This window comes from Ailuropoda melanoleuca, chromosome 10, assembly GCF_002007445.2.
Source record: "Ailuropoda melanoleuca isolate Jingjing chromosome 10, ASM200744v2, whole genome shotgun sequence".
Classification (NCBI taxonomy): Eukaryota; Metazoa; Chordata; class Mammalia; order Carnivora; family Ursidae; genus Ailuropoda; species Ailuropoda melanoleuca.
The window spans coordinates 31,649,686-31,675,920 of NC_048227.1; the positions used below are offsets into that span (position 1 = coordinate 31,649,686).

The following is a 26,235-nucleotide window of genomic DNA, read 5'->3' on the forward strand; positions in this document are numbered from 1 at the left end:
GTCCGTGTCATCTGCCAAACTGGAGACCGCAGGGGCTGAGGATGAGCTTGGTGACAGAGGGTTTCCTTCTCTGTCACTCTCCTGGGCGTTCTGGTTCTCTAAGGGGCAGGGCACTCTCCGGGCTGTTTAGGTCTTTTGCCAAACACATCACAGGTATGGTACGGTCAGAGGAGAGCTGTGCACTATGTCGCCTCTGAGTAGCAAAGTTCTAGCCCTTTCTCCTGTTTTCTGGAAGGCAGCATGCCACTTATTTTTTTGATAAAACATTCATGGAGAAAAATATCAATAATTTCACCACCCAGGGATAACCATTTTGCTGTCTAGTCTCCCAGTCTCTGCACTCCATTTGCCAGGATAAGATTATCAATGATTTGGGGGAGGGGCACGAAGCAATGCCATTGGAAGACTGTCTCAGCCATAAGCCACCGTGTCTTGAAGCGATCCAATGGGTGCAGACACCACACGAACACCTAGCACAGAGGATGTGGCAATGGGCTGAAGCACNCTTGAAGCGATCCAATGGGTGCAGACACCACACGAACACCTAGCACAGAGGATGTGGCAATGGGCTGAAGCACACTCTTGCTCTCGCTCACTCCGGGGAAGCCGGTGCCATGTTGTGAGCTGCTCTGTGGGGATGTCCATGTGGCCCCAAATCCAGCCAGAACCATGGGAGTGAGCTTGGAAGTGGATCCCCCTGCTTCCACGGTGAGCCTTCCAATGAGACCACAGCCCTGGCCAACAGCTCAGCTGTACCCTCATGAAAAACCTGGAGCCAGAGCATCCAGCTAAGCTGCCCCTCACAGATTCCTAATCCACACGAACTGTGAGATAATAAGTAAATAACTAATTATATAAAATAATAAATGAAAAACATTATTTTAGCCTGCTAAGTTTGGGACTATTTGTCACAAGACAATAAATAACTAATATAATGGTTAAGGCTACAAGTTTTGGGCCAGCCTGGCTCTCAGCTCAAAGCCCAGTTTAGCCACTTGCTAGCGCTGAGGCTCTGAGAAAGTGATATAATTTCTCTGAGTCTCCCTTTCCTCTTCCAGGGGACTTAAGTGGATTAAAGGTTAGCTAAACTTTTACAACGATTTCCTTATTGCTACTTGCCCATCGGCAGTGCAGGAGTGCCCATATTCCTGTAGCTTTGCCAACACCGTGGTTTCGTATTAAAAAACTCATATCTAGGGGCGCCTGGGTGGCACAGCGGTTAAGCGTCTGCCTTCGGCTCAGGGCGTGATCCCGGCGTTGTGGNCCTCTTCCAGGGGACTTAAGTGGATTAAAGGTTAGCTAAACTTTTACAACGATTTCCTTATTGCTACTTGCCCATCGGCAGTGCAGGAGTGCACATATTCCTGTAGCTTTGCCAACACCGTGGTTTCGTATTAAAAAACTCATATCTATCTATCTACCCACCTGTCAATCATGTATCCATCATCTCTCTATCATACTAGTTATGTCAAAGTGATAGGCCAAAAGAAAAGAAAAAAAATCTCACGGTGTGGTTCTCTCCATCTGGCACAAGTGTGCTGAAAAAAGATTCCATCTCTGGCCAAGAAAATGCAGAGCAGGTAACTCTGATTTACTTGTATCTGTCTTGGTTTTCCATTGTGCCTCCATGTCCATGCTTGTAAAATGGGAGNCAACCCTCATATCTATCTATCTACCCACCTGTCAATCATGTATCCATCATCTCTCTATCATACTAGTTATGTCAAAGTGATAGGCCAAAAGAAAAGAAAAAAAATCTCACGGTGTGGTTCTCTCCATCTGGCACAAGTGTGCTGAAAAAAGATTCCATCTCTGGCCAAGATAATGCAGAGTGGGTAACTCTGATTTACTTGTATCTGTCTTGGTTTTCCATTGTGCCTCCATGTCCATGCTTGTAAAATGGGAGTCAGGCCACCCCCCACCGAGTGGAAGCTTAAACAAAGAGCTTTCACATGAACTGTTCCTTCTGAGACAAGAAATGTGCAAAGCAGGGAGGACCACCCCCACTTTCCTGACAAGAAATGGAGGCTCGGAGTCCTGCCCACTGGTTAGGCTCACTTGGTGAAATGGGGCCCACTTGTAGGAGTCTTGACCCACTGCTCTTTCCTGGTTGTCTCCTCTGGAAGGCTCCGATGTCCTTGAGAATGACCTGCAAATGCAGAGCCACGCTCTCTTGTCACTCGTGTGTCCCCAGCACTGTGGTGTTCCATAATATTAGCTCGGGACGACTCTCCCTCCTGCTTGGAGCACACCATACCTGCACCATGGATCACGTTTCTGTTTATTTTTAACATAATAAGGAGTCAGCGTTAGTATGCTTCTCTTATAATTGCCTAAAAAAACCCAAAAACCTCAAAACCTAACTCCTTGAGGCTACAGAGGTCAAGAACAAGGCAGAAACCGTCACAGACCAGAGGAGACCACGTGACAGCTAAGTGCGCTGGGGGAACTCAGGCTGGATCCTAGGACCCAGAAAGAGATGTCAAGGGAAAAGCTGGTAAAACTGAACGAGAAGTCTGGTGTTTGGTTAATAGTAACATACAAGGTCAGCATCTTAGTTTTCAACAAGAGTATCCTGGTGATGTAAGATTTTAGCCGTGGGGGACAATGGGGCACACGAGACCTCTCTGGACTATCTTAGTAATTTCTCTGTACTTGTAAAATCAGCCCAAATTAAAAGTTTTATTTTAAATCAAACCCTGCTAATTCTCCTGCGGGAGAGAGAACACGTCTGCTCTTTACCCCACCCAGGGTATAAACACCAGCATTCAACGTGCCAACCAAGGCCACGGCCAGCACTTGTCTTCAGAAGGCAAAGGAGACCCACAAGAAAGGGACACCACGATGACAAGCATGGGCTCTGAGAGAACTGGGACAGGCTGGGGGGGTGGTGTAGGGTTCCCCTAAGGGGGGTTACCGCTAGCTCCTCTCTCCCCCAGAGCACATGGGGGAGGGATGATAACCCAGTGTTTGCAGCCAGACTGACTTTGCTTCTCTGAGGCTTGGCTTTCTCACCTGTATAATGGGATTCATATGTGCCTTCCTGGTGGGGCTACTGGGAGATCCTGCATGTGAATAAGGCCTGGATGAGCCACCTGCACTCCGCGAGGTGGAGAGAAACAGAAGCCCAGGAGAGATGTGGCCGCAGGGCGGGTGGTGCTGTGGGCCAGCTAGGTGTGGGTGGGTGCAGGTGAGGGAGAGCATGGTGGGGGTGGCCACATCCTGTCCAGTGCCCTTGAAGCCCACTTGGCCTTTAGGTCGATCACAAGAATGCTTGTGGCCTTCTTGTTTCTTGGCAGCAAGCTAAGCTGTGTGTTTTCCCCAACAGGCCCTATGAGGACAGACTGGACCCTTCCGGCTGCTCGGGCCACCATTCCAGGCAAGCAACATGGCTCCAGGCTGCATCAGACTCCTGCCCACCTCGGAGCTGTTCACGCAGGGACAGGAGCACACGGCAGGAATGGGAGACTGGTGGGGGGCAGTGATGGGGACAGTTCTAGTGTGTGTGAGGGAAAGCCAGCCCCAGAAGTACTGGCTGGCCAGTCCCTTTACCCCCAAGGGCTCTCTCAGCCCAAGAATCCCCAGTCCGGACTGTGTTTCCCATCAGGACCAGTTCTTGCCAAGACCCCCACGGCTTACTGGGTGCGAGCAGGCAGTAGTTGTGCTGAAAGGTGCAGGCCAGCCGCCGGCTGAGCAACATGAAGGCCATGGTCCTCTCCTCCAGGAACAGAGGCCCCCTTCACACGCTTCCGCCCTGGAAGAAATCAGAAATGCACAGTCAGGCCAGCCAAGGGCACTTCCCTGCCATTTCCCACGTAGTGGAGGAGACTCCGCTGACATCACATCCTTTGCTTTCATACTGGAGATACACTTTACAAACCAAAGGCCGGGGGCACCTGGCTGGCTCAGTCGGAGGAGCATGTGCCTCTTGAGCTCTGGGTTGCGGGTTCGAGACCCACGCTAGTTGTAGAGATTCCCTCAATAAAAGTGTTTTCATTTGACCTTGACCACGCCCCAGGCAGGCTCACTGTGCACATTTTCTGGAGGGAAAACCAGAGCAAGGGGACAGAGCTGGCTTCGGATCCCTCTGCAGGCGAGCTGACAAGCTCAGCGTGTCATCCACCCGGGACAAGCCAGCCCGACCCGTGAGACGGGAGGGCTCAGACGGAGGAGGATTCAGAGCAGATGCAGTGGCCGCACAATATGGGCGGCTGGGAGCCCCCTGTCCCGTCCCCACACAGAACACTTGTCCCCAGGGCTGTCTGGGAATCCCAGGACCCTGTGCAGTATCTGGTGGCCCATGTTGGGAAGTGCATGTTTTCAGTGGTGTGACCAACCTTAGAGTTCGCTGGAGATGGGGGGGGTGGGGGAGAAGTTCCCTTGACGTGGCCCATATGTTGATTCCCTCCAGACCCCTCCCAAGTCTGGCCCTCCCTGCTTAGACCTGCCAGTTGCCCACAAATGGGCCTGGAGCAACACCCTCCCCGCCCCCGTTTGTTTTCTTTTATCACCTCTCCCCACCCGCCCCCTACCCAGGTCACCATTCAAGTGTGATCCCCCTGCATCTTTTGGTTTGTGGGTCTTCTTGCTCAATCCCTGCTTCGTTATTTGCAGTGTGTATTTTCAGTTCTATTGTATTGGATCTAAGAACAATGCTGGAGCCATTCACGTCTCATGACTCGTGGACCCTGTCTCCCAACTCCTTTCTGCACGCTGCATGCTGTGCTAAGCTCTTTGCATAGGGCACTACTAATATTCATTATTGTTATGACTGCCCACAGCAATGCTTTGTGGTCCCCTCTTTACAGATGAGGACACTGAGGCACAGAGAGGTTAATGGTGGATCTGAAAGCAGATCTGTCTGACCCCAGAGTCGCTGAGTCGTAACACTCCATAGATGTCCATCTATTCACTCTGAACAAAGCACGGAGGAAGCGCCAACTAGAGGTGGCGGGCGGGCTTAGCAGCAGGGGTAAGGACATGGGGGGTGTCTGGCACCAAGCTCAGGATGATGCACTGGCAGTGGTCCCAACCCAGTGCCCCCAGAGCTAATGGGACGTGGGGCTCTATTATTAGAAGCAAAGACTGAACAAAGGAGGGCAGCGTTGGGGTTTAAGGACTCACTCATTCCATGAATATTCATGGTGCACCTACTATGTGCCCTTTCCTCCTCCCCCCTGGGCACTGGGCACAGGGCACGGGGATCAGTCAGATGCAGTGTTTGCCTTCCAACCATGACCAGGAGCAGAGCACCTACAGGTGCTGCTGTCACCACCCTGTTTCATCCCCAGAGCCCCAGGAGGTGAATGGCTACGTCACTACCCCCTCTTCACAGATGTGGCAACCAAGGTGCTCCCTGGTAAGTGGGTGCAGGAGGTAACTGTGGGGTGTCTGTTCAGCACACTGTGTCTCCCTGCTCTCAGAAACCTCCCCCTCCGTCTACAGGGGTGCGGACCTGGCAGCCCTGTCTGTGCTGTGTGAACCCCTGGCCGCAGCTGACTGGACGGGGATAGGCCAGAGTCCTGGGAGCTGTGGGGTCTGCCACCTTCTACCTGAGGAGAGGAGCCGGCAGGCAAACAGGGTGTTTTGGGGCAGAACAGTGTGCCACAGAGAAGCAGCTGCAAGAGAGGATGGAGGCCCTGGACGCAGAGGCTCCCTGGTCCCACCTGAAGCCTGCAGCCCGGCCTGGCCGTGAGCACACCACTCACTGCTGCACCCGTCAGGGCCAACCCGAGTCCCCCCACCCCCACATCCCTGGGGGTGAGCCGGTGCAGTGGGGGAGGGCCAGGAGTGTCAGGCTCATAGATGTCCCTCCAACTGGAAGGAAACATCAGGACTGAGGGAGAAGTGTTCCTATCCTACTGGTCCAGAAGAAAGCTCCCTTTTTTTTCTTTTTTTTTTTTTTTTTTTTTTTTTTTAGCTTGCTTGAGTATCTGGATTTCTTTTGCTTACAAACACAGTCCAGCTAATAGCATGGTTAGAGACTCAGACTGAGCTCCACATCTTGGGAGCGAGCTGGGAGTGACTGCCTGCTGCTCTCCTCCTCAGCACTGCAGGTGCAGGGTGGCTAAGGATAAAGTCTCTCCTGGGGGGGGGGTGGCCTGGGAGGCATCCCAGGAGGAAGTGACTGTCATCTGAGGGAGTGGGGTACGGTTCTGGAGGGTGCTTTATCCCCCTCGATGTGCCCAACCATCCAGCGGGAGGGTGTCTCCTGTGCTGGAGATGAGGGCATGGAATTTTGGAGGGGTTATGTATTTGGCCCTGGTTACAGGAAGGCCTGGGACTGTCCGAGCCCAAATCTCTTGCTTTAACTCATGACAACATCGATTAACTCAGCGAATAACAAAACACCTCATTCGTATCAGATACTGGGGCTTGATGAATACAAATGATCTAGTTCAGAGAGGAAATTTTGTTGCTTTTCACCAAAGGAAATGTTATTGAGGAGAGCATGGGTCTGGAACGTGTGACCATAAATTAACTGAGAAACCATACTCTTCCCTTGATAACTCAATGGATTTAAAAAAATTTTTTTTAAATCTATTCCAGCAGCATATCCAACTCAAAGCAAGCCTGTTAATTTAGCAGCACGGTGACTGTGCAGAACCAGCGGCTGCTGTCTCTCATTTAAAACCATTTGTCTCAAACGGGAGCACTTAAGACTCCACACAATTTAATTTCCATTAAACATGTGTTTGAAAAAGCGAGAATCTCCGAGCACGCACATATTAACATTTGAATGCTCTGCAAAAGTGAGAGTCACACCTGCACACTTTCAATTACAAAATGTCACAATGGGAAATATATGGCGGTGACATTTCGGTGGCCTGCAGTTGAAATTGACCTTATAACAAAACCTGATCTCTATCAGACATGAATTCTTAGCACAATATGCTTCTAACAATCAAAACAGTTGATGTCATGTGCGCACTTTCTCTAGCCCACTAATTCAATCAACAAAAATTAATTAGGTGCCTGTTACAGGCAAGGCACTGCATTATGTAGGTACTGAGATGGGCAAAACGCTCCTCTCTTTCCGAAGCTCATAATTTAGTGGCAGAGGAACGAGGGGAGAGAATGGGAGAATTTAATGCACTAGGCTGCTTTCCCTGTCCTGTCAATAAATCCTTAAAATAACCTGGCAAGAGATGTATATAAAAATTTTCCAGTTCACTGTCAACAAGTAAATCTGTATAAGATGGGATGAAATCATGACTTTTGCTGGTACAAATACGTAAGGCGCTGTGGGAACACCCAGAGAGATTCATTCTGGTGGGGGTTATGATGCCAGTGAGGGGTCACCCGAGCTGCCCCTTTAAAGGTGAGCAGATTTTCAGAAGCCACAGAGGAAAGGGGAGGTAGACGCTCGAGCGAATGCTCAGGGGTGATGAGACGTGGAATGGGCAAGAGTTGGGTGTATGGCGAGGGCGGCCAGAACACAAAATCACAGAAGGAAGGGAAGGTGGAAGGGAAGAGGAGGCACAAGGTCGGCTGGAGACCCCCTCAATGGGGGTTAGGGGGAGCCCAGCTCTTCCATCTTATTCAGAAGGGTCCTGTTCAGCCAGGTCCACAAGAGGGGTACACAGAACAAGCCACATGTCAGTGAGATGCTGGGGTCACTGTCAGCTGAGGAGGGGGGATCCTGAGGCATGTCGGAGGGCACCTACTGTGGTGAGGGTTGAGAGGGAGGAAGGAGCCAGAGACTAGCTTCTAAATCCCCTGACTTTAAGACTTAGAGGTTCCTTGAAAAGTTAAACATAGGATTACCATATGGCCCAGCAATTTCATCCCTTTTGTCGTTGCTGTTGTTTTTTAAGTAAGCTCCATGCCCAGCGCAGAACCCAATGTGGGGCTCGAACTCACGACTGTGAGATCAAGACCTGAGCTGAGACCAAGAGTCAGACGCTCAACCGACTGAGCCACCCAGGCGCCCCCAGCAATTCTGCTCCTAAGCGTACATCCCAAAGAATGGAAAATAAGAGCTCAAACAGATACACGTACACACACACTGATATCGGCACCGTTCACAATACCAAAGCTGGAAGTCACTCAAGCGTACGTCAATGGCCGAACAGGTAAACCACATGGAGTCTGTCCACGCCACGGAGTGTCCTCCACCATAATGAGGAATGAAGTGCTGAGAGATGCTACAAAGTGGATGAACCACAAACAACATGACACTCCATGCAAGACTCCAGACACACAGGGCCACACACAGGTTCCACTTGTATGGAACATCTATCACGGGTACATCCAAAGAGACTGAAAGCAGGTGAGTGGTCGCCAGAACTGGGGAGAGGGGCCAGTGGGGGAGACCGTCTAACGGGGTTTCTGTTTGGGATGACGAGAAAGTTCTGGAGCTGGTGGTGATGTCTGTCTCATTGTGAATGTGCCAAAGGCACTGAGCTGTGCACTTACAGTGGTTAATCGGTAATCTCGTTTTATGTGAATTTGACTGCAATAAGAAAATAAAAGTAAACAAGAGAATTACAGAGCTGGCCCTCCCTTTTACAGATGGGAGAGAAGACAAGGGTGTGAGGTCATGCAGGCCTGTGGTAGAGTTCCAGCCTGCTACAGCTTGTCATTTATCCTGCTTGCTTCAGGATACTGAAGCAGGGACTGAAGCAGGGACTGAAGCACACCCTTAGCAGATATCACTGTGTCCCGCCATATGCCAGGCGCTGTGTGTAGGTGCCGGAGATGAACCGGTGACCAAGACTGAGATTAAACAGAGCTGTGATAGATTAGTGATGTCTGTCATGGGTGCTGTAATAGACACTACATGTACGTGTGCGGTGCCTGGAGCCTGGGCTTCAGCTCTAAAGCTCACTGTCTTATGTAACTAACAGAGCAACACAGACGAAAATGCTCTGAGCCTCAGTGTCCTTATTTTTGGGAGGGGGAGAGCGATGCCTCTCTTACTGGTTGTGCTGGGAATTAGGCACAACTGATGTGAACAGCCTGGCGGATCATAGGCTGTTCAGACATTTGAGTTTCCTCCTGTCTCTGACTTGTCCCTCCCTTTTGTATTCTCCGCTGATGATGCAGTGCTTGATTCTAGAGCTCTGTGGTCTGAGGTCCATGGAGATTTCTGGGGTCACCGAGGGAAGGAGTCCAAAAGAAGGCAGATTCTCCCTGGGGACATGCCCTGGAGACTCTCAGATGCAAGGCAGTCACCAAGGCAGGCTCCCTTTCCCCAACGGTGATGTCAGGGAGCTGGGAGCCTAGGGGTCCCACTTGGGGTAAGTCCCTGAACCGCTCGGGCACGAACTGCATCATCTCGCCTAGATCAGGGCACCTATACCCTCGGTGCTCTCTTGGCTTCCTCTCTTGCTTTCCTTCCGTCATTTTCTATGTGGTCCTCAACGTTTTTAAGGATAATTCATCTCACATCACTTTCCTGGCTGAAACACTCCAATCACACTTAGAAAAATGCAAACCCCGAGAGAGGGGATCAGGCTTTCCTTGTTCTCCGGGGTACCCAGAGCTCAGTGCAGTTCCCAGGTCAATTTATGCAGCGAGTGAACTCAACATGTCTGAGCTGTGAAACGGGGACAGCAACAGCTGCTTTTTAAAAAGATCCATCGGAGGACTCATGAAAATTAGTGCACAGGTCTGAAATTTGTGCTAAGACAACAGCTTCACACTAATATTCCCCTCCGCCCAAGTCTGGAGTCATTGTGTACATGACTGTCTACCACAGCCCTTGCTTGGCTCAGGAACTAAAGACACATGCCTCTCCTGGCCTCAGTGTCCCTGCGTGTTGGATCACATAGTTTCCATGGCCCCTTTTGACCCCGAGAACCATCTGGCCAGCATGCCGAGAGATCCACTGCATTGCTCCCGACCCCCTACTCCTGCCCCAGAGGTGGTATGAGCATCTATGTTTCTGCTCTGTCCCCCACGCCCTATGCGATCTGCACATCTGGAGACAGATATCAGTCAGGTGTCAAAGGCAGGCTAGCATCACACAAGGATATCCTTCCTTGATGTGAGCAGAACTGAAAGGGAAATTTAAATTCCTACATAGAATAGGAACTATCCCAGCACATGGTGGGTGAGGGTAATTTTTGTTTGAGGCATGCGGACACCTGCAAGAAAGGCAGTTTCTTATTGTGTGCCTCTGTCAAAAGAAGTTGCAAACCCTGGTCCAACCAGACAGCGAGCCCTCCAGGCCCACCCACCTCTCACCATCCCCTTTTCTTTAATTAAAATGCTAATTAGTTCTCTCTGCTCCCTCTTATCTATCTCGTGCATTCCTGTATTAGGGCATTTGGAGGGTGGGATGGGATGGGGAGAGGCCAGTGCAGTGCTTAAATCAATGGGGTAAGGGGAATTCAGGGAAAGGGCGGAAAAAGAAAATGCTCTGGAGGAAGAAGAAAAGTCATCAAAGTGTTGGCTGCTGTTCATTGCTCACTTGCTATATGCGATGTACCTTCATACGTAATTTCAGGCATCCACAGGATGGCAGTCTCAGAAGGCTGATGGGCTGTTCCAGGGTCTCCGAGCTCAGAGCCAGTGGTTCTTATCCTCAGCTGCCTGTGAGAGTCTCCAGGAGCATAACACCTACGGTGGGCTCCACCCAGCACAACTAACCCAGAGTCTCACAGGTGTGACAAGGGCACTGGTGAAGCCCCCGAGGGGAGGCTGAGAACTACTGTCATAAGACGTGGATGATGGACCCCACTTGACCCAGGTCCACATGATCCCCATCTCTCTGGAAATGGAGGTTTTCTGACTGTGAGAGTTAAACATCTTAAAAATACAGGGAGAAAGAGGCCCATGCTGGCCATTTGGAGAGGTTGTGCAGGGTGCTGAATGTGAAACCAGACTCCTCTACTTGCTGCGTGACCTTGGGCATGTTAAGTAACCTCTCTGTGCCCCCATTTTGCTCATCTGTAAAATGGGGCTAATACCCCTTGAACCTAACTCATGGGCTAGCACAGTGTGAACTGAGACGTGAGACTTGGGTCCCTGCTGTATCCTCAGCCCCAGAGCAGTGCCTGGCTGCAAACAATCTTTGAAAAAATAGTAAGGGCTCCATAAACATCCTGAAGATGGTGTCTGACTCACCTTTCCACTATGTTGCCTCGCAGGCCCCATGAACACAAATCTCTGCATGAGACATTGGCTAGAAATGGACCCCCAGGCCTCTCTGGGGCCCCAAAAGATGCTCTGTCTCTCATTCTCCTATCTGCTCTTGGGGCCAAGACAAAAGTGCTGGCTGAGGCGCAGGACATTCCTTTCCCGTCTGCAGCCCTGGCTGTCTGTCGGCTTTTCTGCAGACTCAATGGGACACAATGACACACAATAGCCAAGTGCGCCTCTGTTGTCAGGGCCAAGGGTCGCCATGGCAACCAACAAAGCCAGAGCCCTGAGCCTGTGCAGATGGCTAACAGGGCCCCATTCACCGGGTTGTGATGGATGGCGCTGGGACAGAAGGCTTTATCTCGGACCTGGCTTCTCTCCTCCAGCGCCAGCTCCTGCAGCCTCCCCGGCTGTCTCCGCAGCACGGCCCCAGCCCTCCCTCCCTGCGTGCATGCTGTCCTATGACCTGCCTCTTGCGGCATCATACAATCATCAGTGACTCGTACAACGGGGGGGCGATACTGTTCTTGGAGACGGTCAAGTGTTCACTCCTCTGAAAGGCGGAGGTGCAGCTAAGAAAGTCACGTGAGTCAGAAATGGGGTCCAGATGTGCCATACACTACCTGGATGACTCGGCACACATTGTGCAACTCACCAGGGCCTCATGTTCCCCATCTGTGAAATGGGAAGAATGAAAGCTACCCATGAGGCATGAGCACTTTGGTGCTAGAAGGCAGGTGGACCCCAGCCTGTGAACAGGGTAAAGGGGAAAGAGTACAGACAAGGCTTCAAATCCAAGCCCTCCAAATGGGAAAGACAAGGAAGCCTTTGTTCTGGGGGTAGCGCATATTTGGAAAGAAGTGTTTGCAACTGTTGAGTTAGTTTTGTATTTCTGACCCTACAAGGGTGAAGGATTGAAGGAACAGAATCTGGTTGGAAAGGATGCTTGTGCCAACGCGGAAGAAGCTACGCCAGGTGAAAGCTGCAGAAGGAGGGTCTGGCCTTTAAAATCTGATTCCACAGGTGTGTACGGAGCCAGTGCTAAGCCCCCAAGATGCCATGCCAAACAAGGACATGTCCCGCTTTGTTCTCAGGGAACCCGTGGGAGAGCCAACAATAAATAAATAAGGTCCGGGATTGGAGGAGATACATTGCCCGTTCAGATAAAACAAACCATTTGAAGGACTCCAGGCGCTGCTAAGGATGCAAATACCACAGCAGGTAACAAAGGAGCCGATTTCTTCCCTTCAAGGGAAGGTCTGCAGGGCGGGCGACTGGAAACACTGTTGCTCATTCGAGTTACCAGACGTGCCTGACAGGGTTCTACCTTCCCTTGGAGCTGTCTTCACTTTTCAACAATTCAAAGGCTTGTTCATTTCTATGTGCATGCAGGGATCTGCTACAATTCAATGAACCAATGCCTACCGTGTCAAGGCTCAACACACGGTGTTGCCTGTTCCCAGAAGGCAAATGGTACTCTTCCCATTTTTCAGGTGGGGGAGAGGCTCAGAGAGGTTTTTTCACTCACACAAGGTCACACAGCTGAAGACAATGGAGCTGGGTGAGAACCAGGGCTGTGTCAGCTTGAAGACCGAGACCTGGCCCCATTGCCAGGATGGTGGCTTCAGTCCTTACCCAGAAATCTCATCAGACAACTTAGGCCATTACATATAATTTTTATAGGAACCAAGAACTTCAAACCAACGGTTACCACTGTCTGCAGTCTTCCCAAAGACTCTACTCTTTTGGCCACATGTTCATCGGTAGGGGCCTACGGCTGCCCTAACTGACAATTCCAACCAACCTCAGGCCACACTTGGGCTTTTCCCTGTGCCCCAACACTTGTCTCTGCTGTCTCTTCCAGGGTGCAGAGGCCCCTATTCTATGAGGAGCCCCATGGAATGGAAGGTCCTGGAAGAACTGGCATCATTAAAGGTCCTTAGTACTTAAGACAGCTCCAGGTAATGAAGAAATCTTGCTGAGTATTTTAAACATAAATCTGTGAAAAAGAGTTTGTCCACCATTTCTTATTTCCTAATTTTTCTGGCTCTTTAAACATTTTGGTGCAGGTGAGCCCGTGGAGGGTGGGTCCAGGGATATAGTCATGAAAAAGCACCCCAATTCATCACCTTCTGTAAAGATTATTCCAATCACTCACAGGCAGGCTCACCCCTTGCTTTGCATGTGACCACGGTGGCCGTCAGTCACATGACCGTGGCCAAACCGGCCAAACCAGAGACTTCAAAAGTCCTCACGCACAGCCCTAACTCCCTGCCCGGTAGCTTGCTCTTCTGAGACAGAACACATAATCTGTTCACTTAGGGAGCACTTGGAGTCATCTTCCCGGGCGCCAGAGGGCAGATGGCGGGAGCCATTAACCGCACAGCTGACACTGCCTTGTTTAGCTTATTTTGCGAAAGGAGAGGGGCCTCCGGAGGACAAAAACGTGGCACCCAAGAGAGAGCTCAGATTTAAGCCTGGAGAAGGCTTAGCGGCTTTCAAGGCCAGAAAAATGTCACTTTTGTCTAAAAACAAGCAAACAAAAACAACCGCTTTCCCTCTGCTTTGTCTACACAGAGCCAAACATCTGGAGTGGATACAACTGGGAAGGAATGTATCCTGGGCTGGCCCCCTCCATGGCAGGGAAAGCCATCCAGGTGTCCCAGCGTCCCTGGTGCCTTGACTTTCATCGGGAGGCTTCTCCACCTTCCATCCCTTTAAGAGAAGTGCCTCTGTTTTAGGACTTTTTTTTTTTTTTTTTTTTTTAGGATTTATTTATTTGAGAGAGAGAGAGAGCAGGGGAGGGGCTGAGGGAGAGAGAGGATCTCAAGCAGACTTCCCACTGAGAATGGAGCCCGACAAGGGGCTTGACCCCATGACCTTGAGATCAGGACCTGACTTGAAATCAAGAGCCGGATGCTCAACCGACTGAGCCACCCAGGTGCCCATTTTACGACTTTTTGATACCTTTAGTGGAAAACAAACTTGCTAAGTGAAAAAAGCGAATCTCTGAAATGATACTCCTTGAGATGTACAGAAACCCTGGTTATCCTCCAGGGGAAAAGAGAAGGGTTGGGGGAACAGGTTGAAGCGGAACAGCTACATAACGCAGCTGCCCAGTCCCACTCTGACTTGAATATTTCCCGGCTCCCACTACCCCCAGAATTAAGCCCAGGTGCTTGGCCGGCTACACGGTCACCCTTCCCTGCCCTGTGGACACTGACCTGCTCACACTGCTCTTTCCTGCCTCCAGGTCATCCATCACCCACGTGCTAATGTCTGTCGAAATGTCTTTCCTGCGCCCCCCCCCACCGCCTCCTGTTTATATTCCCTTAACTCTTGTGTGCTTTTTCATCACGCACCTCTGGCCACCTCTACCAGGAAGCCTTCCTGATTCACCAGTTCAGGGTTAGGTGCCACTCATGTGTATTTATCCAGCAACCTAACTTCATTTTTTAATGAAAATGTTCACATACTCAGGGTAAACCTGGCTGTACCCACCATCTCATATCAACAACTGCGAGCATTTGCCATGTGTACGTTATCTATAAACTTATATGCATATTGTTTTCCAATTCACCTATAATGTGACAATCTCTGTCTCTCCCTTTAGTCAGGGAAATTCATTCATTCATTCATTCATTCATGGATTCATGGATTCATTGTCAGGTATTTCCTGACCGCTTACTGCCTGAAGATGCAATACTAAACCCTAAGGACCCAGGTGCAGGTGAGAACCAGAACCAAAGCCGCAGAGTCTCTGCCTTCTGTTCCAGTGGAAGGAACAGACAATAAATAATTTCACATTGTGATTAAGGATCATCAGCGTCACTTGATAGTAGGTGACTGATTCGGCTCAGCAGCCCCCCATCACACAGGGAAGGCTCAACAAACGTGCTCAATGCTCCGACCGTGGGGTCCCGCTGAGACAGCCCGTGTTCTTGGTCACTATGGCAAGGGGGACAAAGAAGGGGACCGAGATGACTGGGGATCCATCCACCTGCTCAGGCCTGGGACCACTGCCCCCTCCCCCCAGTTGGCTCTCAGGATAGCTTTTCAAGAGTGGGAACATCTGGCTCACAACATCAAAGAGTCACGAGAGAATTTATAAACACTCCCTGTCTGTGTTCTTTCCCGATCGCTCCGAGGAGCTTTAACATCAAGGTGGGGAAAGAAACACAAACAACAAACACAACGCAAGAGGCTGGTTCCAGCCCTCTGGTGTGGACTCCGGGGGCTCAGTGAACCTGGTGAATCTGTGTGTTTAAGGGTCAGGGGCCTGTGCTGCGTCACACATCTTGGAAGCCCCAGGACCAGGCTTCAAATACAAGTCTGCGCGACTCTGGGGCTGGTGCCGTTCTGCTTCCCTGCGCAGAGAAGTTAAGTCAAGGGCCCAAGTTCATCTGACAAAGAAGGATCAGTGATCTCGGCTTTTAATTCCTGAGTTAGTTCTTCCAAGTTCAGTGTTCTTTCTGCCCACTGTGCTGCCTTGCAAATATTATTTCGGCCACTCGACAAACTCTTTAGGTACAAAAATCAGTATCTTGGGGCATTTCAAGGAGGAAGGAAAGAGGAAAAAAAGGCTGGCCAGCAGCAATGACCCCACCAGAGGGTGTCTGATGGAATTTGGGGGGAGACGTGGGTCTAAGCTAGAGCACCAGGGCTGGAGTCTGGTTTAAAGAAACATGGAAATTGATCCCCTGGGCTGTCACCTGCCGGCTGGTTCGGTTTACAGTCATGATGGAGTAGCAGGTAAGCTGGTCGAAGGCAGGGCTGTCCAACAGAAATAAAATGCGAGCCTCAAATGCGACCCACATAAGTCATTTTATACTTTCTAGGGCCACGCTAAAAAAGGAAGATCAGGGGTGCCTGGCAGGTTCAGTCGGTGGAGCATACGGCTCCTGATCTCAGGGTTGTAGGTTTGAGTCTCATGTTGGGTGTAGAGGTTACTTAAAAATAGAATCTTAAAAAAAAGTCAAAACTGGTGAAATCTAGTAATCTTATTTAGCCCAACATATCTAAAAACAGAATCATCTCAACATGTAATGAATATGATTATTAAGATATTTTACATTCCTTTTTTTTTTTTTTTGTATGACATCTTCAAAGCCCGGTATACGTTTTACACCCACGGCACATCTCTATCTGGACGAGCCTCATCGCAGGGGCTTGACTGTCACACTTGGGGAGTGGCCACCGTGCTGGACGCTGCAGGCTGACACACTGGGTCGGGGCTGGGGTGGGCCTGAAGCAGTGGACGTGTCTGGCCGTGCCTGTCTGAGCTGCGATGTGGTGACAGGGAGTTTAGTGTAAGAGCTGCTCCCGGTGGCGGTGCAGACAGGACTGGCGAGAGGGACCCAGTGCAAAAATGAATATTCGAAGCTCCTTGTCAAGAAATGATTAAGAATTTCAAGATGGTGACAGTAGAGCATTAAACCAAGTGTGGGGAGGGGCCCTGTGAGCGCAGGCCACATGGGTCACAAGCCCGGGAGGCCGATCCTGGGTGCAGATGAGAAAGACCCTTCCCATGCATTCATCCTTGGTGCTGGGACGGCACTAACAAGCGTAACCAGCAACCACAGCTACATTTACCGCCCACCGACTCTGGGCTAAGCCCTGTGCTAAGCTCTTTACGCACGATACGACACCTTCAAATTTCCGAACAATCCTATAAGTAGTTGCTATCACTCTCCGTTAACAAAACAAACCAAAACAACAGAACAAGAGCATTCCATAAACCCTGAGCACAAACGGTCTGAGACACAAGTACGTCAAACTCCGGCAATTTCTCATTGACACAATGCCTTTACCTAATAGCCCACATTCAAGTTCGCCCACTTGTCCCTGAAATGTCTTTCATACTTGTTCTTTGTGTTCCTGGCGCCACCGCCGGACTGCGCGGCTGCGTCCGCTCACGTGGCTCCTTGCTCTCTTTTAACCTGGAAACATCTCAGCCGTCCTGCCTTTCATGACGCGGGCCCTGTAAGAGTCCAGGCCGGTTGCTCTCTATGCATTTCATCTTAAGGTCCTTGTAAAACAGACTGCAGCTCATGGGCACAGGGAAAAAGGTCCGCAGGGTGCGTAACGCCAGGGGTACGAGGTATTGGGGGGCAGGTGGGAGAGGGTGTACAGCACCAGGTCTACTCGGGTGGAAGTTAAAGATTCCCTGGAGGCAGGGACAGTGGAGGTTTAAAGGTGATGAGGGCCTTGCCAGGTGGACGAAGGGGGTGAGGCCGTTGTAGATGGAGGCCACGGCGTAGGGGGACAAGACTGCCATCCTGGAGGATATTCGAGGGGCAGCAGTCCTCTGAGGGTGAGGGAACCAGGCCAGGGGACTGGGGACTGTCCCTCCTTGGCCTGCAGCCTTCCTGAGGCCATGCCCATCTCTGACCCCGTCCTCTCTCCCAAGGTGCCCCAGATGTGGCCAGCCTGCAGTCAGCATTCACCCTGAGTGGCCGGCCACCAAGTCTCCCCAGTGTTCAGGGTCAGGCGAAGCACGAAGGATTCCCTTCCAGGGGTGCGGTGGCCACCGGCTCTTGCACGCTAACTACAAAACGGCAAGTCATTCGGATTCCCACATTTCGCCCTGCAAGTGAAATTTTGCTTTCTAAACCCGCTTCCTTCGCACTGCCTCTCGGGGCACGGGCTGCCGCTGTGAAAAAAAACCCAATAAACTCAGAATGAACTTCTAATTGACTGCAGAAGTGTGAGATGTGAGGGGAGTCACCATCCAAAGCTCCCTCCTACATGCTCTTGGCATGGGCCATCCTGGCTGTCATGCAAAAGATTCTCACGGCAAACTCTGGTCCCATGGAGGGCAAAGCAAAGTGCCCCTGATGCCCTCCCCTCCCCCACCCTGGGCCTTCCATTCCCGAGTTTCAAAGAGACAGGTGTATGTGCGAGTGTGCTGTTTGAGTCCTCACAATGGAAAGGAATGATTTATTTTAGCGCTTGAGCAAAAATACCTTTCAAGGTGACCCTCGCTTTATTTCCTGGGGACAGAAGGCAGATGCCTGTAGAAATGCTTCTGCAAGCCCACGGGCAAAAGCAAATCCCTTATCTGTCATTTTAATACCATTTTTATTTTGTTCCCACTTTATTTTTTTTTAATTTTTTTCTTCTCCCCCCCACTCTGTTCCCACTTTAAAGGGGCTCATCCCACTGTGCTCCTGCCACTGAGCATCCTTGAAAAATCTGTCACGTACAGTTGTGCGTCCTTCAGACCAAAAGCCACACACACGCGCACTTGCACACACGCGCACAGGTACACACATGGGCACACACACTTGCACACCCAGCAGCACAGAGAACAGCCACTGACACATGTTGAGACACACCTCCATATACCAGTAGATACGTGCAAATACATCTCTCTCTCTCTCTCTCTCTCTCTCTCTCTCTCTCACACACACACACACACACACACATCTGCACTCACAGTGCCTGGTAGTCAGGGTCCTGCAGCAAGGCCAGCTCCCGCCTGCTTAAAACGCCTTCTCTATGCCATTCTGCGGAGTCCCAGGGATGAGACTGGCTGGGTTCATCCTAAGAGGTGTCTGGGGGTACCAGCTCCCCCTTAGGAGGATGCTCCGGACTTCCAGGCAGTCCCCGAAACATGCGCTCAGGTACGGGAGGGAGGAAAAGAGCCTCAGAAGCAAAGCAGGTTTGAGCAAAGGACGCTCTCAGCCAGTTCCCAGCAAGTGCTAGAGGCAGGGGGATAGAGAGGGGGTGAAGGAGGAGGGCGGGAAGAGAGTGAGAGGCTGAGAGGTAGCTTCACAAAGAGGTTTCAGGCAGAAACAGAAAGGAAAAGATCCATACAGAAACAAAGACAGAGACTGAAAAAAAAAAGATAGATAAATGTGCAGAGAAAAATAGAACATGGACTGTTTAGATGTTTTAAGCCCAGCTCAGTTGAGACCGGAAGGATGAGCCACCTGACCTGGGACCTTCTGAAATAGGCTCTCTGCCCGCCCTTCCCACCCCTTCTCCTTCCAGGGGACTCTTGCCAGATTTTTCTCTCATAGGCTCCGGGCGGGACCCCTGGAGTACAAAGCAGTGATCCAAGGGTTCCAATTTCTAAATGAACCCCCCTCCGCCCTCCTGTGGGGGCGGCAGAGCAGATCTGCCTATGGCATGGCCCCAGACATGAAGGGGCTCTGAGGGGCACCAAGTCATCGCCAAGACCTCCCCCACCCCCCGGCCCCCGGGGCCAGAGGGGTGGTTCTGGCTGTGACCATCCACGTGACCTCCTCTCCGGGTGGGGGTTTGGGGCATCGATTACTATAGCCCCCCCCCCAGTATAGCCCAAGCTGGGGTCAATGCCTGTCGGGCGGGGGGCGGAGAGGAAATGGAGATGGTTGGCTGCAAGACGGGGAGGGGAGAAGGAGGGGAGACACAGAGCTTTTGGTCATGTGCAGCTCATCAGTTGCCATGACGACAGCAAGGGGGTGGGGGCACCCGGATGGGAGGCTTCGAGAGACATGTTGGTTCTAAATCACAGTGACAGTACTTCAGTTGAGCTATTACACTGTTGCTGTGGCAACCAATGGGATCAAATCGCAGAGGAAATCTATAATTATTACAAGCCAGATTCAACGAACTTGGCGCAGTAATCAGCTCATTAGGGCAATTCAACGTTAACTCCGGGAGAGAGCAACGCCGATCCCCAGCCCCCAACTCTGGGAAGAATAAGGCCAAAGATACCCTGTAAGGCACATCTGTTGGTGCCACAGATGGGAATCCAGGAGGCTTTCTTAGCCAAAGGAGGAGAATACCTATTAAGTGAAACCACATGAAATCACCAACCTTTGACCATTGAAAAACATTTTCCATGAATTTACTGTGGAAATTTCCAACCTACAGGAACACTGAATTTGACAGTGAATACCTGTATACTGCCTCCACCCCCAGCTCCTGCGGACCCCATTGTACCATGCTTGCTTTATCCCATGTCTACCCTGCTATCTACCCGTTAATCCTCTGTTTCTGGTGTGTTTCAAAGTAAATTGCAGACATAGTGATGTGCCTGTCCCCCTCAAATACTTTAGCCTGCATAAAATTAAGGATTTTGTCATTTTTGAAAAACAAAGACAGCAATTTCATATGGTTCAATCTAAACAGAATAAAGTCTAGATTTCTATCATCCATCTACCCATCTGTCCATCTATCCATCCATCCTGTCCATCTATGCACCCATCCATCCATCTTCACTTCCATTCACCCATCTACCTGCCTGTCCATCCATCTGTCCATCCATCCACCCAAGCACCTATCCATCCATGCACTCCAGGGAAAGCTCATGTACACTCACGATTTCCACAGAAGATTCACCATCCCCAAGTCTTCCTTCCTGGGCCAGTAGACACCGCCAACAGGATGTCCTGCATACTGAGCTCGGTAGGTTCTCAGCTAAAATCATCGTTTTCCCTTCACACACTTATTGCCTTTCCTATGTGCAGCATCTCAGTAAACACGCCCGATTTGCTCAAGTCGGAAGCCCGAGACCCATGCTTGGTTCCTCCGTCCCGTTCCCTTCGCTCAGCACCACACCCTGGATTTGTCCTCCACTGTAGCTCTAACCTCCACGCCCCCTCTTGCTCTTCCCCCTGGGTCAGGTCCCCAGTTTCCTGGCTGGACAGCTGCCCCAGCCTCCCAGCGGCCGCCTCGCACTCCCTCTGCTTTTTGCACACTGCCCTCCAGTCATGAACTATCTGGCCATGTGGATGGTGTGGGGGAATGGGCACCTCATGCATTGTTGGCAGGGCTACACATTTATACTCATACCTGGGAGGGCTTTTTTTTTTTTTTTTAAGATTTTATTTATTTATTTGACAGCGAGAGAGACAGCCTGCGAGAGAGGGAACACAAGCAGGGGGAGTGGGAGAGGAAGAAGCAGGCTCCTAGCAGAGGAGCCCGATGTGGGGCTCGATCCCAGAACACTGGGATCACGCCCTGAGCCAAAGGCAGACGCCCAACGACTGAGCCACCGAGGCGCCCCTGGGAAGGCATTTTTATCAAAATCTACAAACTTTTAAATGCACCAGCCACTTTTCTGCAGCATCATGCTGCTTGACGGAATTTGCCTCATTGATATAAACAGAAAGCAGCCCAAATGTCCACCACCGGCAACTGGCTAAATGAATTCTGGTGCATCCGTAATACAGAATAACATTCACCTGCTAAAAAGAATGAGGTAATGCTTTATGTACTGATGAGAGAAAGTGTTCAACCTAGTAAGTTCAATTCAAGCACGTTGCAACACAGCATGTATGGGGCAAGGTGTCCTGTGTCCCCAGCAGCTTCTACACTTGGGCCCCAGGTTGGTTTGAGACATAAGTGGGTGCCAGTGTGTCCAGGGAGCACGGCTTTGAGCTGCCTTTTCTCTGCCACAAGTGACAACACTGCTCCCCACTAGGCTGGAGACCAAGAGGCCCGGGGGTGCCTTTCCTGCCCTTCCAGTCGGCTTCGAAAACGCACAGCACCCCACCTGCTCTCCCAGGCAAGGTCACCCAGCAGGCTGCTGGACTGTGTTAGGTGTTGGTCTTCTCTCTGGTTCAGGGGACGCCTGGGGATGCCTGTGGCCAACATCTGACTGGAGGGGAAGCGAGACTAAAATCTGCCTCTGGAAAACTTTGCAAGGTCGACAGGAGAACACCTGGTTTCCGGTTCCTGCTCAGACCCTGAAGGCTCCTGTGCCTCTCTGTCTCTCCAGCTCTATGAGGGGCTGACTATGCCTCCTGAGGCTGTTCTGAAGGTTCAATGTGGCAACATGGGCGAAAACAGCGTGCCAAGGTCAGCTTGCTGAACCACTGAGAGGTAGTTACAAATGTATCTTCAGGGTCTACTCAGCCACCGTGGAATGCTAATAAGCACACGCAGCACATATTTCTGTCTGAGCACCTATCCTGTGCTGAGGACACAGCTCAGCACTTCACATACACGGTTTCATTTAAGCCTCAAAACCCTTTAGTGGTAGGGATTTTCGCTCCCACTTTGCAGATGGGAAAGTCGAGGCACACGGAGGTTAGGGACTTCTCTAGGAGCATACAGAGCATGATGTTACCCAGATAAGCCCCTAAATCTTTCTTCCTTCTCTTTTTTTAAAATAAAATTTTATTTATTTATTTGAGAGAGAGCGAGCACACGTGCATGAGGGACAGGGATGGAAGGAGAGGATAAGCAGACTCCCCACGGAGCAGGCAGCCTCATGCGGGACTCGATCCCAGGGCCCTGAGATCATGACCTGAGCCAAAGTCAGACACTTAAGTGACTGAGCCACGCAGGCGCCCCAAGCCCCTAAATCCTTCCGGCAGTAAAGTTCAGGCTTTTCCCATTTCTTAATCATTCCTGCTTCTTAAATCATGCTTTTAGATCAGTGCTGTTAAAGACAAATATAAATGTGAGTCACAGAAGGAATTTAAAATTTTCTAGTGGCCATATTACCAAAAAAAGGAGGGGAAAGATTAAATCAATGTCAGTTGTATGTTCCATTCAACTTGGTATATCCAAAAATCTTCATTTCAGCAAATAATATGAAAACTAATCAAGGAGATGCTAATATCTTTGGTCCTACTCCATCTTTGAAATTCCATGTGTATTGTATGCTTACAGCACCTGTCAGTGCAGACGAGCTACATTTCAGGTGCTCAGGAGACACATGTGGCTTCCTGGAGAATGCAGCTTAGCTTATCCACTCCTGGAATGAGTCCAAACCTTAACGATATTGCCCATCATTTACTGAGCACCTGCTACATGCCTGGCCCTGTTCTAATTATTTCACATATTTGAGTCCACTTATTCTCACGACTCCAGGAAGCAGGTGCTCTTACGAGCTGAAGAGGAGAAACATGTAGCCCAGGTAGTTTAGGAACATGCCCAAGATCACAGAGCTAATTACCTACCCAAGGAGCTGGAGTTTGAACCGAAGTTCATCCAGAAACCTGGCCGCTCCCATAGCCACCGACAGACGCCAAATATCCCATTACAACATGTCAGTCACACAGGTCTGTAAAAATTACACTCCCAAGAGGAGGATTTGACTTGTGGCTCTCAATTTTAAACAATCTGATTAATCAATATGCAAGATCATTTAAGCATTAGCCGAAAAGTCTGCAACTTGCTCTGAACTTTGTACCCGCATGGGACATTAAGAATCAATAATAAACCAGACAATGAATGCCCCCACCCATGTGCCTCCTTTCTTCTGGATGGGATGTGAATTAGAGGGACTAGTCAAGTCCAGCATCTACCCCCTCAGAGCAGCTCCCTGTTGGACACAGCGGTGGCTTCTTCATTCATGGGATCGCATGTGAAAAGGCGGTCTGGCTCTCACTTGCCCTTCCTGTTTGGGCCAAATCTGACCCATGACTTGTAAGAATTGGCTGTGTCTCACTGGGGATGGGGATGGTGGTGCTGACACTGCAACTGGCTCAGGGGAGATCCTGGCCAGAGCCCGAGAGATACATGCCCTGGAGCTGCCAACATCCCTGACTCCCGGGTAACATGCACCGGAGCTCGGTCCAGCAGCTCTTTGGTTCCATAGTGTGGTTGCTGCCTCAGAAACGCAGGCTTCACTCTTGCCTCTTGCAAACTGGCTTAGAAGCCAACCACACTTTGGTGCTGACTCCTTGAACAGGACCAGAATTACCCAGTCATCAGCTAGAGGATGAAACCAGAGAAGGGAGCAAGAAAGGGAACTCTGATCTGCATCTGAAATATGACTCTGATTCATCTGTGTCTCTCCTTCATTTCCACGGCCTCCTTCAGACCACCATGGTCATCTACTGCTGGGACAGTCACCTTCCTGCTCCCGTGCCTTCTGCTTTTCACTTCTCAGCTCAACATTGGTTCCCAGGCTTTCATGAGGCCTCTGAGACACCGCCCAAGCAACCCCTGCCTCCGATTCCTGGAAAGTACAGAGCGCTGTGGCCTCAGGGCCTTTGCATGGGCTATTCTTGCTGCCTGGATGGCCTCCCCCACTTCTCCTCAGTCAACTTACATGCATGCCTCAGATTTTGAACATCCTATGTTACCTCCTCAGAGAAGCTTTTTTCTTAACCGTATGGAGATAAAAGCATCTACTGCGATTTCTTAGAGTGGTCTTGTTTCTTGCCACTTACCACCGTTTGCACATGTATATTCATTTGTGTATCAGCTGAATGTGTGCCTTCCATGCCATTCCCCAGAGATGCAGTGCGTCCCTGCAGATGGCACAGTGCCTGGCACACACGACGGGCACGTTCAGTGTCTGCTGAATGAATTCTTACTATTCCCATCTTACAGATAAGAGACCTGAGGGCTTGGAAGAAAAGAAACTTGCCCGAATGACACTTCTATTTTTTTTAAAAAGATTTTATTTATTTATTTGGACAGAGAGAGGCAGCGAGAGAGGGAACACAAGCAGGGGGAGTAGGAGAGGAAGAAGCAGGCTCGCAGTGGAGGAGCCTGATGTGGGGCTCGATCCCAGAATGCTGGGATCACGCCCTGAGCTGAAGGCAGATGCTCAACGACTGAGCCACCCAGGCGCTCCGACACTTCTATTTTTTTTAAAAAAGTTCTCGATGTCCTACTGTGTGCAAAGTCCTAACTCAAAGGGTCTAGAGGCTCTACCAAGAAATGTGGGCAAATGGCTCATATGCAGAAATAGCACAGGAACTGTGAAGCCTGCCTGCTCTCTTTAACTGCTTTGTGAAATTGAGGGTGTGCTTTACGTGTGGAGTCAATCTCCTCTCATTCCTGGATGAAATGATACCCAGAAGGAAAAACCAACCACCAACCAGGAGTTACACTAATGCCTTTCTGATCTCAGGTGTGAAAGTCAGAACATCACCCCTGGCTCTCCAAACAGACCCTGCTGGAGAGTATCTTGGTGCTCCCAGATAATTCCACCTTCAGAAATTTAGCTAATGCAAATAATCCTAAACAGAGGAGCAGTTCTGCCCTCAGAGATGGTCACAGCAGGGTAGTTTATAAGAGCGGATAGCTGAAAACAATGTGAACAACAAGCAGTAGGGGATCCCCCTCAAATTAGCTGTGATACAATAGCTTAATCATTAACCAAAAAGTATGTAAAAAAGCAGGGAAATGATTTTCAAAGCAATGTAACAAGAAAGAACTGGAAAATTTTACATGCAGTCTGGCTATAATTTTGTCAAGGCACAAAAACAAAACCATAACCCAGTGCACCGGAAAGCAAGGCTTGAAAGAAAGAAATGTATTTTCTGTTCAACACTTTTATCTTCCATCTATGGAGTGACAGTCTACTTTTTTGAATGTTCTGAATCATCGTAATGATGTGTATTATTAGTTTATTCTGATGTTTGGAGGGAAGATGCCTCCCTGGCCTTCTTGAATAATATACAGAAAGAAGGCATAAGAGGGGTGAGTGCAGCCTCTGTTAATGGCATGCGAGTGCGTCTAGACATTTAATTATAGGAAAACAACTACGGAATAATTTGACATGGCATTAACACAGAGCCCAGAGGCACTTGAAAATTGATCCATGCTCGGTGGGGTTTCCGAAGGTGTGGAAAGAGGAGATGAGCTTCCAATGGACTAATGTAAAAGTACATTAGACTTCTGGCACGGAACCAGGTCAAACTGGATGCCAATCCCCAGGTGGAAATGCTTACAAGGTGAAAGTGGGTCAACGTCAGCAGGTGTTCAGTTGACATGAAACAGGACTTCTCGGCTCACCCCAAGGCGGCGGCGGGAGGCGGGCTTGAGCTTCAGCTCGGAGTCTGGGGGTCTGGGGTTCACAGAAGGTCCCGGAAGAGGACGCTCTGCTGCTTTGCCACCCTGGGAATCAGACTCTAGGCTAGGGGTCTATAAATGCTTGCCAGCTGCCTGATTTTGCAAATAAACATTCTGGAACATGCAATCATTTGTGGCTGCTGCGGCTGCTGCGGCTGCCTTTAAGGGCTAGGCTGGCGGAATGAAGAAGCCATGACAGAAACCGTAGGGCCCCAGGCCAAGGGCATTTACCATCTGGCCCTTTGCAGACAGTTCGCTGACCTTCCATCCAGGCGCTCGCGGCCTTGAAATCGCAGATCTGTCCCATCTTCCCAATAAGAAACCAGTGGTCCGCGTCCCATTCCATAAGTGTGGTTTTTCGAGAGGGCTTGCACACCCTGCTGCTTTCCACAGCGG

General features: G+C 50.3%; 1 protein-coding gene across 1 annotated transcript in view; it reads right to left on the minus strand.

The window, feature by feature from the left end:
- ABAT (4-aminobutyrate aminotransferase) overlaps positions 1–26,235 on the minus strand; it is an 80,193-nt gene that overhangs the window by 32,270 nt on the left and 21,688 nt on the right. Inside the window, exon 2 of the mRNA XM_034669573.1 lies at positions 3,640–3,754. Within this exon, the coding sequence (XP_034525464.1) occupies positions 3,640–3,709 (70 nt within the window). The 5' untranslated portion in view covers positions 3,710–3,754. The remainder of the gene's footprint in view (positions 1–3,639; positions 3,755–26,235) is intronic.